Source organism: Temnothorax americanus, unplaced genomic scaffold (assembly GCF_048541705.1).
Source record: "Temnothorax americanus isolate GAGA-0224 unplaced genomic scaffold, ASM4854170v1 Scaffold9, whole genome shotgun sequence".
Taxonomy (NCBI): domain Eukaryota; kingdom Metazoa; phylum Arthropoda; class Insecta; order Hymenoptera; family Formicidae; genus Temnothorax; species Temnothorax americanus.
In genome coordinates, this window is record NW_027509812.1 from 5577163 (window position 1) to 5593520 (window position 16358).

At 37.5% G+C, this 16358-nt stretch overlaps 2 protein-coding genes across 5 annotated transcripts in view; both read right to left on the reverse strand.

The window, feature by feature from the left end:
• LOC143908204 (homeobox protein abdominal-A homolog) overlaps positions 1-7714 on the reverse strand; it is a 33214-nt gene extending 25500 nt beyond the window's left edge. Inside the window, exons 1-2 of one of the 2 annotated variants that reach the window (XM_077425650.1) lie at positions 6115-7714; positions 2247-2279 (exon numbers count right to left, since the gene is read on the reverse strand). In XM_077425650.1, coding sequence (XP_077281776.1) covers positions 2247-2279; positions 6115-6865 — 784 coding nt within the window. In that variant the 5' untranslated portion in view covers positions 6866-7714. The remainder of the gene's footprint in view (positions 1-2246; positions 2280-6114) is intronic. The other variant, XM_077425651.1, reaches the window with a different exon arrangement.
• Positions 1-16358, reverse strand: part of LOC143908202 (uncharacterized) — a 371145-nt gene that overhangs the window by 189424 nt on the left and 165363 nt on the right. For all 3 annotated transcript variants that reach the window (XM_077425648.1, XM_077425649.1, XM_077425647.1), the window contains exon 4: positions 10319-10359. In XM_077425648.1, the coding sequence (XP_077281774.1) occupies positions 10319-10359 (41 nt within the window). The remainder of the gene's footprint in view (positions 1-10318; positions 10360-16358) is intronic.

The window sequence follows — 16358 nt, forward strand, 5'->3', positions numbered from 1 at the left end:
GATATGAATAAAAAAAAGAGCCTGTCACAATCGAATCTAATGTTCTTTAGTTAGTATAATGTTCGAAAATACGCATTGCGGTCATGCGCATTATATGAAAGAAACAAATTGCAATTAAATCTACTATTTATAATATTCGATACATTATAACATAATTGGCAAGAAAATGATTATAAAAAAATAAGGAAAGAAAAAAGAATAAATTTGTTATGTGCTTTGCGAAAAAGATAATATTGAATAATAAATAAGATAATATCTATGTGATTTCGTTTGACCATTCTCTTTTTTATCACAATTTACAGGATACTCTGTATCTCCAAATGTTAGAAATTTTAATGAGATACGCGGAGATGATCTCGAAGGACACACAAGTTTCAAAAAAAGCCGATTCTAAATCTCGGAGCGTAGCAAATTCATGTATTAATCATTATACTGAATCAATGTGAAAACAACGAAGAGTTTAGCTGAAAGTGAAAAAAGAGGGTTCACGAGCACATGAATTGAATTTAAAACACATATACGATAAATATAACAGTGTTACAAAGCGTCTATATACTGTCCGTAAATTTCTTTCCTCTCGCGCGTGAGAAACGAGAAGGCGCATTCATCGATATATACCAATGCGCCACGACAATAAATTTAACTAAAGTTAATTAAAGTTAGGAAACTAAGTAAATTTTTTAACGGAATGAATCTAGATACTCAGATTACTTTCCATAAAAGAATGGCGCGTTATTCACGATCTTCTATTTTGGTTTAAAACACCTAATTAATTAATAATATATATTTACTGATATATGATTTTAATTCTTAATAATCCAATTATTTCTACTCCTTTCTATTTTATTTTGCGTGTATTATTATTTAATCGCTTCAAAATTATATATTATTCTTTTATTATATTTTATTCGCTAATATAATTATTGATACAAAATACAATATAATGAATTTGTTAACTGATATTAATAAAATATTACAAGCAAGTTCCAACTTGCTTGTAATAGCGTAACTTGAAATTATACATGCAGATTGCCAATGCGCGCGATTAGCAAGAAACAGCTGGACGTATAAACGTATAACGGCGAACGTGTATTCTGATTCATCGACCGATTGCATATATATGCAGAAATAGATGTATTCCGTTTGAGTATATCGGAATGTAATTTCCTACCGGACTATAAGCATTCCGTCTGCACAGTGGGGAAACTTCGTACAGTGATCGCCAATGCCTATTTTGAAATTATGATCCGTCTGATGTAAACAAACCATCGCGATAAAAGCCGTCGGCCGAAGTTTAATTTTATCTAATCGGTATTTACTGCGCTATTGTGGGCTCGTAAGTGGCCGTATAAAAGATAGTCATGGAGATTATTCGCGGCTAACATTATCACGGTGACGACAGGTGTAGTTGCCCATATACCTGTCCTTCTTGCATGCGCAACTAACATAAATGAATAGGGTAAGGACTTAGCGTGTGCCGCCCGGTAGCGCGATTCACGTAAATGATCTCGACGATGACCTTGACACCTCGGCACGCTTGGGATTACATCATTTTTTATCTCCGTATAGACCGATGACAAACTATTCATTAAACTTACGACTAATCGACAGCATCATAATTGCACAATCATACAGAAAGGGAACTTTTTGGAATCGCTATTTGCACTTTTAGTTTTGTACGTGATGTATCTGGATAAAGTCAACGTCGAAAAGGGAAAGGACAAATCATTGCTTTCAGAAAAAAGAAAACAGCCATAATGTTCCATTCAACTACAAGTACCTTCTCTATAAGATACATTAAACTGAAGAGAGAAATGTGACTAGCATATGGAGCGTAACTTTAGGAAGGGTCGTTTCCCTGCCAGCCTTTTTCAAACCTTGAGATCGACGCCTGTGGATCTCATACTAAAATTACTTATCGATTACCACCCGTATATTAAAATATTTTATGTATAATGTAAAATGGATCATCTTTTTTCTCCTCAAAAACAGTTATCTTTTCTTCATAATTGATATAAATATATAATCACTTAATTTACAGTTAATCATATTGATATGTCGTTTATCTCAATTAAATCTAAGTTAAATTTTTCTTTCAAAATAAAATGTTTCGAGTGCATGTGAAATCTGTTTTTTAAGTATTTACAGAAATATGGAATATATCTTACATATATGTTATATACAACGCAAATAATGGCAATAATAGTACAAAAGCATTCCAATTAACAACAATAATTCGTACTCACCGCACACCACTCTGTCAAATGGACTCATCCAATCTGGAAAATGAAAAATTTTATTAAAACATTCGTATAAAATTATCAAACGCTTCTTCGGCAATTATCTTTTGCCTTCTTTCTTACGATGTCAAGTGAGATAATATGAATCAGCTTTATGCGCAATTTAAAGCTATAAAACTACGCATGCATTTGAGATAAGCTTCTAACATGCGTCATAGAGCACGTTTATTAAGCGTATTATAATAAATTTGTAAGATATTATTATTCAAATGCATGTATTAATACTAAAAATTGCATATGTAACGCAAAACATTAAAGTAACAGAAAGTCCGAAGAAAGAAACTACGTAACACTTATATACAATCTTACAAGTTAAAGGAAAACATTAAACGAACGCTCGGCAATGTCAAAGATTAGATAATAAATAAAGTTGGTCCGACACATAATAATTTGTAAGAATCTTGGAAGTTGCCATTGACCTTCCAGATTAAAAATCAAAATGTTGAGATAAGTATTGACGCATATATATTCAAATCAGCAATATTTGCACAATTAACGTATGCGATATGTATATACTAATATATATTAATATAATAATAAATAATCTATGAAAGAACTACTTCTTACTGTATATTACTACTTTACAATATAGAAATTAATAAATATATATATAATTTACATTTTCACATACAACTGTCTCGTTATTCACAATTAAACTAAAATTCAATAAATTCATCGATATTTGGAATAATATTAATTGTTGAAAAGGAAAAACATGGACATAAATTGTCGACATGCTGATTCAATTGCAGCCTCGCTAAAAGAACTAAAATCGTCACGTTATATATTGTCGCCTGAATCATTCACCTCTCTTCACACACAAGAGACATAAAACTATTCTTACATACCCATAAAATAGATAAGAAACTTATTGACGCATGAATAGATATACGACGGTAAAAGTGTTCAAAAAACTGTAAACCCTTCAGAGAGGCTAGAAATATATCAAATAATGGCAGAGCGTGAATATCAAATAATAATAATACCAAATTGTTTTGCTGTTCGTTTAGACGTGCGAAAACGTTACGAAGTAAAAGATAACGTTACAAATATTATGAGAAGTTTAAATCTAAAGTGACAACATTAAATATCAATTGATAATTTAACTATAGCATTACAAGATTGAATAAAACAGCACATTGAAATAACAGGAACGTGAAATTAAATTATTCTGAAAATCATGATCGAGAAAATCAATTATACCAAAGAGATAGTCGCTGTATAATTTATGAATGCGATTTAGCTTTCTATAGATAACATTCACGTAAACAGGAGTTGATATTGCGAGGATCGTTGACCAATGGCCAATTTGAATCATTTACTCTTCACAGAAACGCGTAATAATAATAAGTCAGCAGAAGGTATATGGAATTGTGATTCATGTCGCTATATAATCAGCATCATCGCCACACGCATTAGAAATTACACGGGCGCGATCACGATTCGCGCATTCGCGTCGGGTATAATGCAGGACCTCACGAGTTGGTAAAACGGAAAGTTAATGCATTAACGTCAAGTATTATTATAACGTGTTGATAGTGAAACGGGCTTCGGAAAATAATTTGCATATTCAAAGATTACAACTTAATCGCAATATATTCCGCAATCCCCCGCTCCGTGCGAGTGTGTATGCCTTGTATTATATTACTACATGCTAACGCAAATACATTGGCATAACGCGAGAGAAAGAGAAAGAGAGACAGTGAAAGAAAAAGAAAGAGAGAAAGATCGTGCAACAAATTCTCCGAGAAATTTTATTGTAAATACATGGTAAATAACTTAAAACTGGCGCGAAAGGCAGTACATTTAATTCATTCGTCGCGTGAATTTAGATAAGTCGACGCTTCATGTGACGACAGCACCGCGGTCTGAATGTGACAAATACGGCGATTGTTGCAATTGGAGTTTACGTTTGAAGTCTCAACGAAATGCCTATAGGAGGATAAATCTAACCGTGACCGTAGAAACGCTATTCGTGCGCAAGGGGAACTGTGAATCGACAAGTTAGTCGGCTTCTACCGCACTTCCAACGAAGTCAACGGGGCTCCTTTTCACGCAAACTTCTCCGGAGTTATTTCGTGCGCCGTTAGTACAATGTCACAACAATATCAAACGCGAAAAAAAGCAGCGGAACGTGCCGTTTCGCGTTAGCGCAAAAATGCGCAGTTTTCGCATCAAGCGAGTCAACGTTAAGAACGCAACAATAACATCAGGTCGGCCCGCAGCCGCTACGTTGTTCGCCGCAAATATACACGATAAATACCGTCGGCGCTTTGTCCTAGCTAACGCGTCTCTCAGCAGACAAAGACTCTCTTCGACAAGGCACACGTACGATGTATTATGCACGACATCGGAATAACTTCAAGTTTCGCGTGGCAACAACAGCGCGCTTTTAACAGAAACTCTAATCCAACGTGTGTAGCGCGTTCTTTAAGTTGCTGTTACGTCCGTGTATTCCTCGAAGATTGCTTGTTACATTTCAAATTACAATGCAAATTATTTTCGTCAGCGCTGCTACATTTGCAAATGCAACACATAGCAAAGTTGATATGGTATTGTGTAATTTCTAAAATAGTGGATATATATTAAGAGAGATAAGAGAATTCCTTTGCCCTCCTCAAATGTATTTAATATATTAAACGTAAGGAGAGCCACTTCTATATATATTCATATGACCCTGCTTCATCCTTACAATCATATAATATATATTATATGCTCTTAAAACTACCCTAGTGTTTCAGAAACATTTTGTACACGTATATGTATGTGTTTCTAATACGTGCGTAAAATTATAAAATGGCTGGTACATAGTTCTCTAACATCATTAATCTTTACCAAAAACGTATGTAAGCAAAAGAAATATAATACGGTGTACAATATTAATGTATATTTACCTCTTTTCAGAGAAAGCATGCAATATTTATATATTCATGCCTTTCAATAATTATACAGTTCGCTCTAAATTATAGAAATCTAAAAAACAGTCGTTTCTATCATTTCCTTCTCTCTCATTGTCAATTCGTATTTAATATAAAATAATTTGTAATTTGAAAAAGAGAAATGTATAATAAATTTAAAATCTCTTTCAAATAAATTTAAAATAGAAATGAAAATAATAAATCGATGATTGCATAACTGTAATTTTCTAACTTTGTAATGTAATTTTATAAATGAAATTGCTGCATTAATTAAATTATGCATTAAAAAAATATTACTATACCTCTAACAAGTATAATAATAACTAATAATGATAATATAAAAATGAAATTATAATAATTTTAATTGTTTTTTTATTTATATCTGTTTTGTTATTTACATTCTTTATATTATTCGGTTAAAATTGCGATAAACAAATCAAATATTTTTTGTCGGCATTATGCTGAAAGTTTCATGCGATCATTCTTCAAGTATTTTTTCTTTCAATCATGCAATATAAAAAAATATAAAAATCAAAATGCAGAAATATATTCGTGCGCCATTTTCACATTTAAATAATTAATCGAGATGAACATTGGTCAACAAGATATAAATTAAATATAACAATTATATTTAGATTTATAAGTAGTTACAGCAATTGTCTATTTAATAATATAACTATGAAGAAATATTTGGTTTGATAAAACGTGTCTAAAATATGTTTTGTAAAGCATGATTTTTATTACTAAAAGCCATCACCCATAACAGACAAGCAATTACGACAATAAAACCGTGATGATCGCCATCGCCATGATGCATCACGTCGCTCAGGTAAAAAAAGAAATGTAAAAAAAACCGTAAAAAAATGCAAATTGAACGACATCCAAGAAAGACTCACCGGTAATCGACATCCACGGATACCGAGGTATGTCCGAGATCCCGGGTTGACCGGTGGTGGGTTGTTGGCAGGACGTCAAAGGGTCGACAACGGCCGATGCGGCAGCCGCTTGATGGTAGAACTGTGCCGCCGCTGCCATGGACGCCGAGGCGGCCGACACGGCCGAGGATGCGGACGCGGACGAGACGAGGCTACCGGGCGTAGCGCCGTTCTGATGATGGTGGCCTAGGGTATAGTTAACCATGGGATCGGCCGACGCAGGGGTGACATTGCCGGTCAGACTAGCTGTGTAACGGCAGGACTTGTCGCCGGCGGCGGCGTCCACGGCGGCGGCGGCGGCCAGGGCAGCGTTGGACGCCGCCGTGGACCCGAAGCCGGGCACCATGCTGGACGTGGCGCCGAACGCGGCGGCCGCGACCGCCTGCTGCTGCTGATGATGATGATGCGCCGCGGCGGCGGACACGTACGGATACATGCTGGATGTCGCGCGTGCCGCCGGTGACGTGGATGCGGAACTTCCCGAGTGCTGGGGACTCGAACCCGTCGGGCTCGGCGAATTGTGCTGCTGCGCGTAATTGACTGCCGCGGCCGCTACGGCAGCCGCGGATAAACTCGATTCTAGGCTCGCGGTGGCCGGACTCGTCGTGCACGCCTGAATGGTACCTGGAGTCGCGCTTGAGAACAACTGTTGCGGATGAAATTGTTGGTACTTAGCTGGTAGCATACTATCAATTATGAATTTCGTACTCATATCGCCTGTCGGTGCCGATGTGGACCCGATGCCGAAGACACGCCCGGGCCGGACGACCGGGACTAGTGTCTCAACACCGACACCGTGGCGACACGTCCACCGGCTGCTGCCTCATCGTCGCGCGCGTAATCCGTCTTCGCACGGATCACGGATCACCGCGGACAACACTCGGGGGTCCCTCGGATAAACGCTGGTAAACGCTGATAAATGCCGGTGAACGCGCGCACTTTTTCTTCGCCGCACGCGCCTGGAAATCCTTTTCCGTTCCGCTTTGTCGCTTTATCGCTTTATCGGTTTCCGGGTCCACTATCGCTTCCCCTATCGGCAATCAACTTGTCCACTTTTACTGCCACTTACGCAACTCAGCACATTATCACAATAACAATACCGAACGCGGCGGGATGCGGTCACCAGGGACGACTGACCACGAATCACCGACCATCCGCGATGGCAAACGACATGTCCCTCCTTCTCGATCACGGGATTCGCACGGGTACCACGCGGAATCGCGAAATCGCGGAATCCTCGCGTTCGCGACGGTACAATTCCTGCGCTCGGAGTAATATCGCGCCTTTCCCGATTACGAATCCATCCGTATATCGGAGTAAAAATCGGGCGATAAAGCGGCGGGTCCTTCTTCGCGCCGGGCCCACCCAATCGTGGTCCCCGGCTCAGGAAATTGGACGACGGTGAACCCGGCGACGGCACGAGGAGAGAGAAGAGAAGAGCGTGGCCCCTGTCAGGTGTTAGAAGCCGTTTCTTGCGTACTTCTCGGATAGTCGACGAATCCTTTATGGGCCATGCATGAAGGTACTATAGCCCCCTATCCCGAACGCCGCGTACTACAACCCACGGCCAGCTAAATGTAACCCCTTACAATAATGGCGCCGCTTGTCTCTCCGTTCTGTTTCCCCCCTCTCCGTTCTATGAGTCTGGAGCGCGCCGCGCCGGAGTACCCAGCTGGTAAACAGAGTCGGCCAATCGTGGCGCGGCCTTACCCGAGGCGGACCAATCGCGCCCGTGCTAGGCGCGCCAAGATGAATGGATCTCTTTTTCCGGCGGCTCTTCCTCTCGCTCCGATCCTCGCTTTCGGCTATACCTCGTGCTCTCTTCCCTCACTTGGACTTCGGACACCTCTCGCTTCCTCTCGCTCGTCGCTATACCCGGCGTGCTCCGTCCGCCCGACGTTCCGTACGTTCGCCTCTCGCCAGTGCAGTCGTGCTCTCCACGTTGCCTTATACCCTGCAACGTTTCAACGTCTCACACGGTATTTTCTGTCCTCTAGGTTTCTCCATTTGTCTTTCTCTTCCTTCATCACTCTCTCTCTCTCTCTTTCTCTCTCTCTCTCTCTCTCTCTCTCTCTCTCTCTCTCTCTCTCTCTCTCTCTCTCTTTCTCCCTCTTTTTTCTCTCTCTATCTCTCATTTGAGTGCATTCTTTTTATCTCGTTTTTATTCTAACCTCCGTCCTCCTCACCGAAATTATTTTTCTTTTTTTTTTGTATCTCCACAAGGCAGCACTTTTTCGAATTTCTGCTTCGTACACATTACTTGTTTCCTATTCAGTCTGCATTTAGTCCTGAGACTTTCTTTTTAATACAAAAGTACAACCATTAAATCTCGAATCTCCATTGTATTTCTATCACTTCTAATTTTTTTTATTAGTTTTCTTATCCTTGCAATGGTATTATTTTTCATTAGAATATTTTTTAAATTGTTTTGGGGTAGGTTTCTTCTTATTTTTTGTTTCCATTTAACCAATTCAATGTATATGATGACGATTATAATTTCTTAAGCAGTAGACCTTGGCAAATATATCACACAAGTTTTCATTTAGTATTCGATGGCAAAACACGACATACATATCAGACAAAATAATTCTATCCATCCATTTCCGTAAATAATTGCATGAAATTTTTATCTGAAGACTTGTTATTTTCTATATTACCTAAATTGTTTTTTTTTTCTGTTTATATGTATGTCACTAACATATATATTTTTATTTTATTTTTGTTTCATGTTTGTGTGATTTATCGAGCAATAAAATGTATATAATGAGCAAATGTATCATTAATCAAGAATTCAATTCCAAGACGATTCTTTTTTTGTCGTACTGAATGCGATTATAAGTTATTAAGACTTATAAAAGCAGCACATTTTGTAAAAAAAATGACTTGCATATTTTATTCTTCGCTTTATGTTTCCTCGTAAAAAAATTATGAACGGAGAGAATTATAAATAGTTATTGCATAGGTCACTAATGCAAGATAAGAAAAGGCACTTTAGGTAATTGCCTCTCTCAATCCATAGAGAGCATGCACAATTTCAAATCTCTGTCAAATACATTCGATTCACGCCTTTCCTATATACTTTCCCCTCCCTCCTCTCTCTTTCTCTCTCTGTCTCTTCTCTCTCTCTCTCTCTCTCTCTCTCTCTCTCTCTCTCTCTTTCTCTCTCTTTCTCTCTCTTTCTCTCTCACGGCTGCTTTCGCCAAGTATTGCAGAAACTGGCGCGATTCGGCCACCGTCGAATCGTCGACTCGTCGACTCGTCGACTTTTGGAAACCACTGAACTCGTCCCGGTTGGGATATCGCGGCGGCATTTCTATGTGAGAATGGCGGCGCGGGCGAGGGGTGACGCGGCTTGCGAGAGGGAGCGGCTTACGTCGGTGGCGAATACCGTGATAGAAGGTGTACAGGGAATATCGCACGTGAAGGTAGCAAGGTGCAGAGGGCGGGTAAAACTTATAGCCTGGATTCCGGCGTTTCTTACGATGGACAGCTCATTTTACACACCCCATTTTGTTGGTAAACTTCATACGCTTGAAACACTTTTGTCTAATAGAAAACGTATTTATCACATAATTATCGTATTGCTTTAATTATTATCCACCTTCTGATCAATTTGTTTAAAAAGATTTAAATTAAAATTCAAAAATTGCTGTTTATCTCGTGGGTTATATCTCAAGATATAAAATATTTGTTTTTAGAATTTATAAAAATATTCTTTCGGCATTACACATGTAAATGAGAAAAAGACAATAATTTATAATTAAGAATTTCAAGACTTTTATGCATATTTAGTAATTAGAACATTTAACTACCTTTCATTATAATATGATATAAATTTTAATTCTGATTATCTCGCAAGTCCTTTTCGTATTCGTTAATCGCGAACACAAAACATTATTGTATACATATTAGGTTGACCAATAAGTCCGTGCGGTTATTTATATGTAACATTTATAAGTAAAAAACCGCACGGCACGGATTTATTGATGACCAACCTAATATTTCAAATTCTATTTAAATTACTAATAAAGTACTTACCTATCACAGAAGTATCCACATGAATTTGTGCAATTCATATGAATGTTATATAAATTGAATAATGACTTTAGTTATGAGAGTTTATGAAAAATTAGCAAGCAATACAACACTAATAATAAGTACTTACCATATAAAGTGTTGACTGGCTGGTCATGCGAATCCTGCTTTCTGAAACCAAATTCAGAAAATATTAATATTTTGGATGAACAGAAGATATATTGAAAAAATAAAATAAAAAATAGAATATATAGTCAGTCTGATATAAAATATGAATTGGGATATAATATACGGAGATAAATGTATTCGCTATTACGCCCTTTGTCGTTTAAAATATCGTCTGTTTGGCTGTTCACAATATGGTTTTCATGTATAGTAATGAATGTCTGTGCAGTTCTTTGTGTCTGGACGATGCGATCAATAAGATAAATCACAAAAAGTGCTTACGCGAATATCTCGGCTAAATAATTAATTATGTAACGTAATCAATAGTCATCGTGGCTATTAAAAAGAAATAAACACATAATTTAGCGTCATTAAATGTATTTTAAATTAATGTTTATATGTTTATACTTTATTTCTTTATATCGAGCTTGCTACACTTGATTTTCTAATTATCTTCTTGATATTGATATTAAAATGACGCAAAATATGCAAATATGTTACAGATCTTTAAAGAATTCACTTTTTTGTGAAACAAAGAGAAAGATTTTTTTTTACTACAATTTAATAATTATGGCGAGGGATGTGAGTAATTTTATGTATTAGATGAATAAATTGTAGATAATTAATGATTACTAATTTCATTCATCAAACTTAAAGAACATTAAACAATTTTTGTTATTTTTTGTTGATACCCGTGCTTTTCCTTTCGTTACTTATAAGTAATTTCTTAAAATATCAAACTCATCGTAGGACGAACGTAATCCCATAAAGCGCAACTGATACATTTTTCAGCTGGTAGTACGATCGCGGGTGATGAGTCGAGACAAAGGGGTTTCAAGAATGTAATCCCAGAAAACTGACCAGTACAGTCCGACCGGTCCAATTATATCAACGATCGCTTGTCGGATCTCAACGTCTTTGCTCGACTGGATAAAGCACGAACACAAGAGCTCTCAGAGTAACACGCACGTACATATACATATACACATACAGATGTAACACCCACACGGGAGTGAACGTGTGGGCACACATGCGGTGTCCTCAGTCCTCTCCGACAAAGACACGCATGTACCTGTCTCAGACACCACGGTTTATAAATTGCAACCACGTCAAGAGGCGCGAAGCTACAAGAGAGATGGAGAAAGGTAAAAATCTGTATGTGTGTACGTGGGTGTGTGTGTGTGTCCGCGGTAAGGTGTATAAGCGGGATAAAAAGAGGCGATCTGCGTCCCCCGCCTGAAACATGGAACGTATCGCTCTGCCGGAGACTCGCTGGACACACGTTGAGTCCTTCAGCGAATCCGCTCGAGACACTTTTTGGCGAACGAAGAAGAAGGACAGCGGGTCGGGACGCAAAAAAGAGAAATTGGGCGGCGGTCGGTGGGTGCTGATCCTGGAACCCATTCCGGGGAGACGCCCTAGCGATTGGGGAAGAGCACCTAGTGCGCCATCTCCGGGAAGATAAAAGCAATTCGCGAACCCTCGGCTGTGTACCGATATCTTTTGCCTCGACAAACGATGTTAAGGCTCGGGATATCAAAATCTCCTAGAAATCACTTAGATCGATGGGCAAATCAAGATATAGACAGAGATTTATATTAGAGACAAATTTATACAGAAGGGGAATTAATGTAATATAAAATGATCGTAGGCTTTCATAAGGCCATCATAAGTTTTTGCATAAGAATTATATAATTTCATTTATATCATGTATAATTGTGCGATAAAATTCTCTTTGCAGGCAGATATAATTAATATGCATAAATGTATAATAATATATTGTATTAATAACTGAGAGTAAAAAATAATGAAGGAAATCTGACAGCTGATAAATTTTATAATTTCAAGATAGAGCAAAGTTACTAGAATCCAAGGTCAAGGTTCTCTTGTCTGCCTTATCGATTGAGCTCTTATTGTCCAGAGACAAATTAACATTTTATTCAGAGAGAAATTTACGAATTTATTAGATAGTTTTTTAATTATAAAAATATACATAAAATTATAATATTGTATAATAATTGCACACAGCAATTAATTTATACTGGATGACACATCTGACATAATTTAATTTTTCTTTCTATATCGAGATATTAGATTTCGGATCACAGTTATATTTTATTATACACATAAACAAGAGAAAATGCAGTACATAATATAACAATAATATAAGATAACATAATATTACTGGTAGAATACTCATTAATTCGTGACTAAAGTTTTTCTTAGCCGCTCCGGTTGCGATTCGTCATTTCATGCTGATATAGGATATACTCATTAATTCGCGAATAATGTTTTTCTTAGCCACTCCAATTGTGATTCGTGATTTCAATAGTTGGAAGATAAATTAGACGATAAATTATTATCAGTGAACTTTATTAATAAAATATCTATAAATAAATATTTCTGAAAATGTATATATCCGCTAATTATCACTTTAGACAAACTTGTATTTTGGTCGCGAATAAGATGCTTTTCTCTCTTCGTCTCATTGAGAGAGAGAGAGAGAGAGAGGGGGGGGAGGGGGGAGGGGGAGAGAGAGAGAGAGAGATATGAAAGAAAAATAAAAAAGATTAATGCTGAGGCTATAAGACATTACGTATATATTTGATGGCATCATTTATTCATTATCGCTGGGGACTGATGTAAGCGATTGCAAAAATAAGATGTCCTATATATAGTCGATAATTTTGTACAGACACGATATAAAAAAAGAATGTGTGTGTGTGTGTGTGTGTGTGTGTGTGTGTGTGTGTGTGTGTGTGTGTGTGTGTGTGTGTGTGTGTGGGTAAAATTTATAAACGAGAAAGAAAATAATGGCAAATTACATATTGTATGCTCCTCCAAAACTTATAAATTTAATTGATCGTGTAAAATGTTGACGTATAAATTGGCGCACTTTTTGTTCGGGTGTTTTACGTAACAAAACGTTTAAATTACGTAATATATACACATATTTACTCCATGAGTGTAGACATCGCTTATGAGGCTCCACACGCTGCCGATATCAGAAATGTGGGAATTATTAAGTTGTCATTAGGTTTATTGCGCACGCAAGTTTTTCTCAGAGCAATAAGCACTAAAAGTCTTCCTATATATACCTTTGATGTTCCTCGAAGCACTAATTACTGGTTTACTTAATTAAATCGCTATCAACGACGCATTTCCTTGGTAAACTTTTACAATAATATTAATAATAAACGTTATATAGACAGCAACACTTTTTAAGCAGTGACTAAAATCGTGTTGAGTAAATTAAACTGTAATAATCGTATAATTAAATGTAGAGATATAAAACCTTTAATCGATATATAGTGTCAATAAGAATCAATATCTTCCTTATAGATCTTCCTTATAGAATATACATTTTACAAATAATTAGCAATTAAATAATTAGTAAATACAGTATGTACTAGTGTCGATTTTTTAATTTTTTTATAAGAAATAGATTATTGCGGTGTATTTAGAAGTGTCCAATATTTCCCAATAAATTCAAGAATCTAAGTAGCTTCGTGATGCAATTGTCGACGATTCAGGTATAAAAATAATAAATATTGCATTTACTTTTACTATACTAAACATATGTCGTTACATTAATTGCACGTCATAATTATTGCCATAATGAAAAATACGTACCAAAGTAGTAATATAACAATATGAGATGAGAGATAAATTTTATTCCATTCTTTAATCTCGACAGATACCGTCACGCAATAATAATTATTATTTCAACGGTTCAAATCGCGCGAGAATTAATCGCTTCATTTTCCCAAGCAATTTGGCTCGATAATAGGGTGACGTATGGGAAGCGCCGGGAAGCGCGAAGTATGGGAAAACTTCAGTCTCATCATTCTTGTCTTGCATTTCGCGTGGTGAACCACACACCTTCTTACAAAGTGCTAATCACGAAGCGGCGCACACGACGCCGAAGAGTCGACCGCGAAGCACGTGACAGCCGACCGATCGTCTGACAACCGCGACGTTAGTGACGTAATGATGTGCGGAAGGTCCGGAACGTGCAGGACGAGCGAGCGAACAGGCGTGTGACAGTGACAGTGACAGCGCCCGCGAACGGGGCGGGCCTCTTAACGACATCTGCTGAGGAAGGAACGAGGAAAAGCGAGAGGGAACGAGAGACAACCGATGGGCGAGAGCGAGAGGAGCCGAGAGAGGCGAAGCGTCGCGAAAGGAGCGGGGCAAAACGGTCGGACTTGTGACTCGATGCGTTTTACTGCTGCTTTACGACGGTTTATTGCACCATCAAAACATAAAATGCCCGGTCGGGAAGCGTGCATGCGCGTGGGTACACCCCCACTTCACTTTTACCGCCGACTGCCGGTTAAACGGGGCAACATTCCCCCGATTTCTTGCTCCAGAGAACGTTCTCGTCCGGCCATCTCGGATTCTCTCCCGCTGCCCCCTCGCCCTCCTCCCCGTCGCCCCTAAACGCGGTCACTGGCTGCTCTCTCTTGTCGCGAAGTTCACGCCCTTCTTAATATCGCAAATTTTGCTCGTTACGCCGCAACTTATATCTTTCTCAAAAAGTTCGTACCCTGCTTTCGGATTATCGAAACACGATTTTTTTCCTTTTTGAAAAACGTTTGCGTGAATATTAAATTTGCCATTTAAAAGACACGAGTTAAAAATTCACAATCTCGCATAATTTTAAGAGAGCCTAATGATTATACCAATACAAGTACAATATATTAATATAATTAATATAAAAATATAGGAGACTAAGAAGTCTTATCAAAAGACATCTTCGTTCGGTTATTCATTAGTCGCACTGCAGTTATAATCCAAAATAACCCGGCGGACACTACAAGAGCTTTTAGTGAGAGAAATATTCGCAAGAACAAATTCCGTTTTCTTATCGCGCATCGCCATCCGGCGATCGTACGATGGCGACGATGGTAACGATTAAAATTCTCCATACGATGTAATTTTATCTCCATTTTTGCCCTCCAGTCGTTCGTTTATTACTCGAGGTGATAAGAATCGATGGGCAAAATTAAGACACGAGTTTATAGTTTCGCTTATACAATCGCGACGCCTGGCACAGTGATATCAAAGAAAACGGCGCTCCTACGAGATTCCGCAACGCCATTATGAGAGTTCACCATCTAAACGGAGTAAACACGCTCTTGTCGCGCACATTTCGCTTTGGACGACTTTTTGATTTTCATTTCGAGCCGCACGATAATGGATACCAATGTCGAGATCGTCGAGATGCAACAGCGCTTTCGGTGGCTAAGAGATGCGTTATAGGAAATTTATTGGGCCGTAGATTTCGTAAACCGCGGGCCGAGGTTGTGCTGCAAGTTTTCGCTTCGCGTTCGGTCGTAACTGAGCCCGAAAGTATTTTAGAGTCCCGTCCGACATAATTAGATTTTTACATCCGTTTAATGTTATCTATGTAATTAATTAATATGTTTAATGTGTTGCGATACGTCGTCGTCATTGTACAATCAAGTACACATTGATATCTTCTGTATTTATAAAAAAAGTATTTAAACAAATGATTTTTTAAGTAAAGCAGAAATTCCAATAGATACTTTGTTCGCGAGAGGGTGGCGCGAAGACGGAGGTGAGCGAAGTTCAGCTTTTGAAAATCAATAATCCTGCGGCAATGGTCTCTCTTCCTACTTATGATGAGCTATAAAAACCGCTCCTCTTTATTTATATTTCCTATATTATAATAATCTGCAAAGTATGTAATTACAAGTGAATTGCCGTATTACAAACAAAGACTTTGATCAAATAAATTTCAATCGAGTCATTTATTAACTTAACCATTAATAATACCTGTCTATAATATTGTATTATTTATTTATAATTACATGTGAATATAATAAATACAACACAAATATATTCCTCATTATAACTTACAAATTGAGTTTGATACTAACAATAAGTATCTTTTATATCTTCATATGTGTATAATTTTATTTACAAAAACTCATTCTATATATTTTAGATATATATAAAAATTATAAATATTTCAGTCT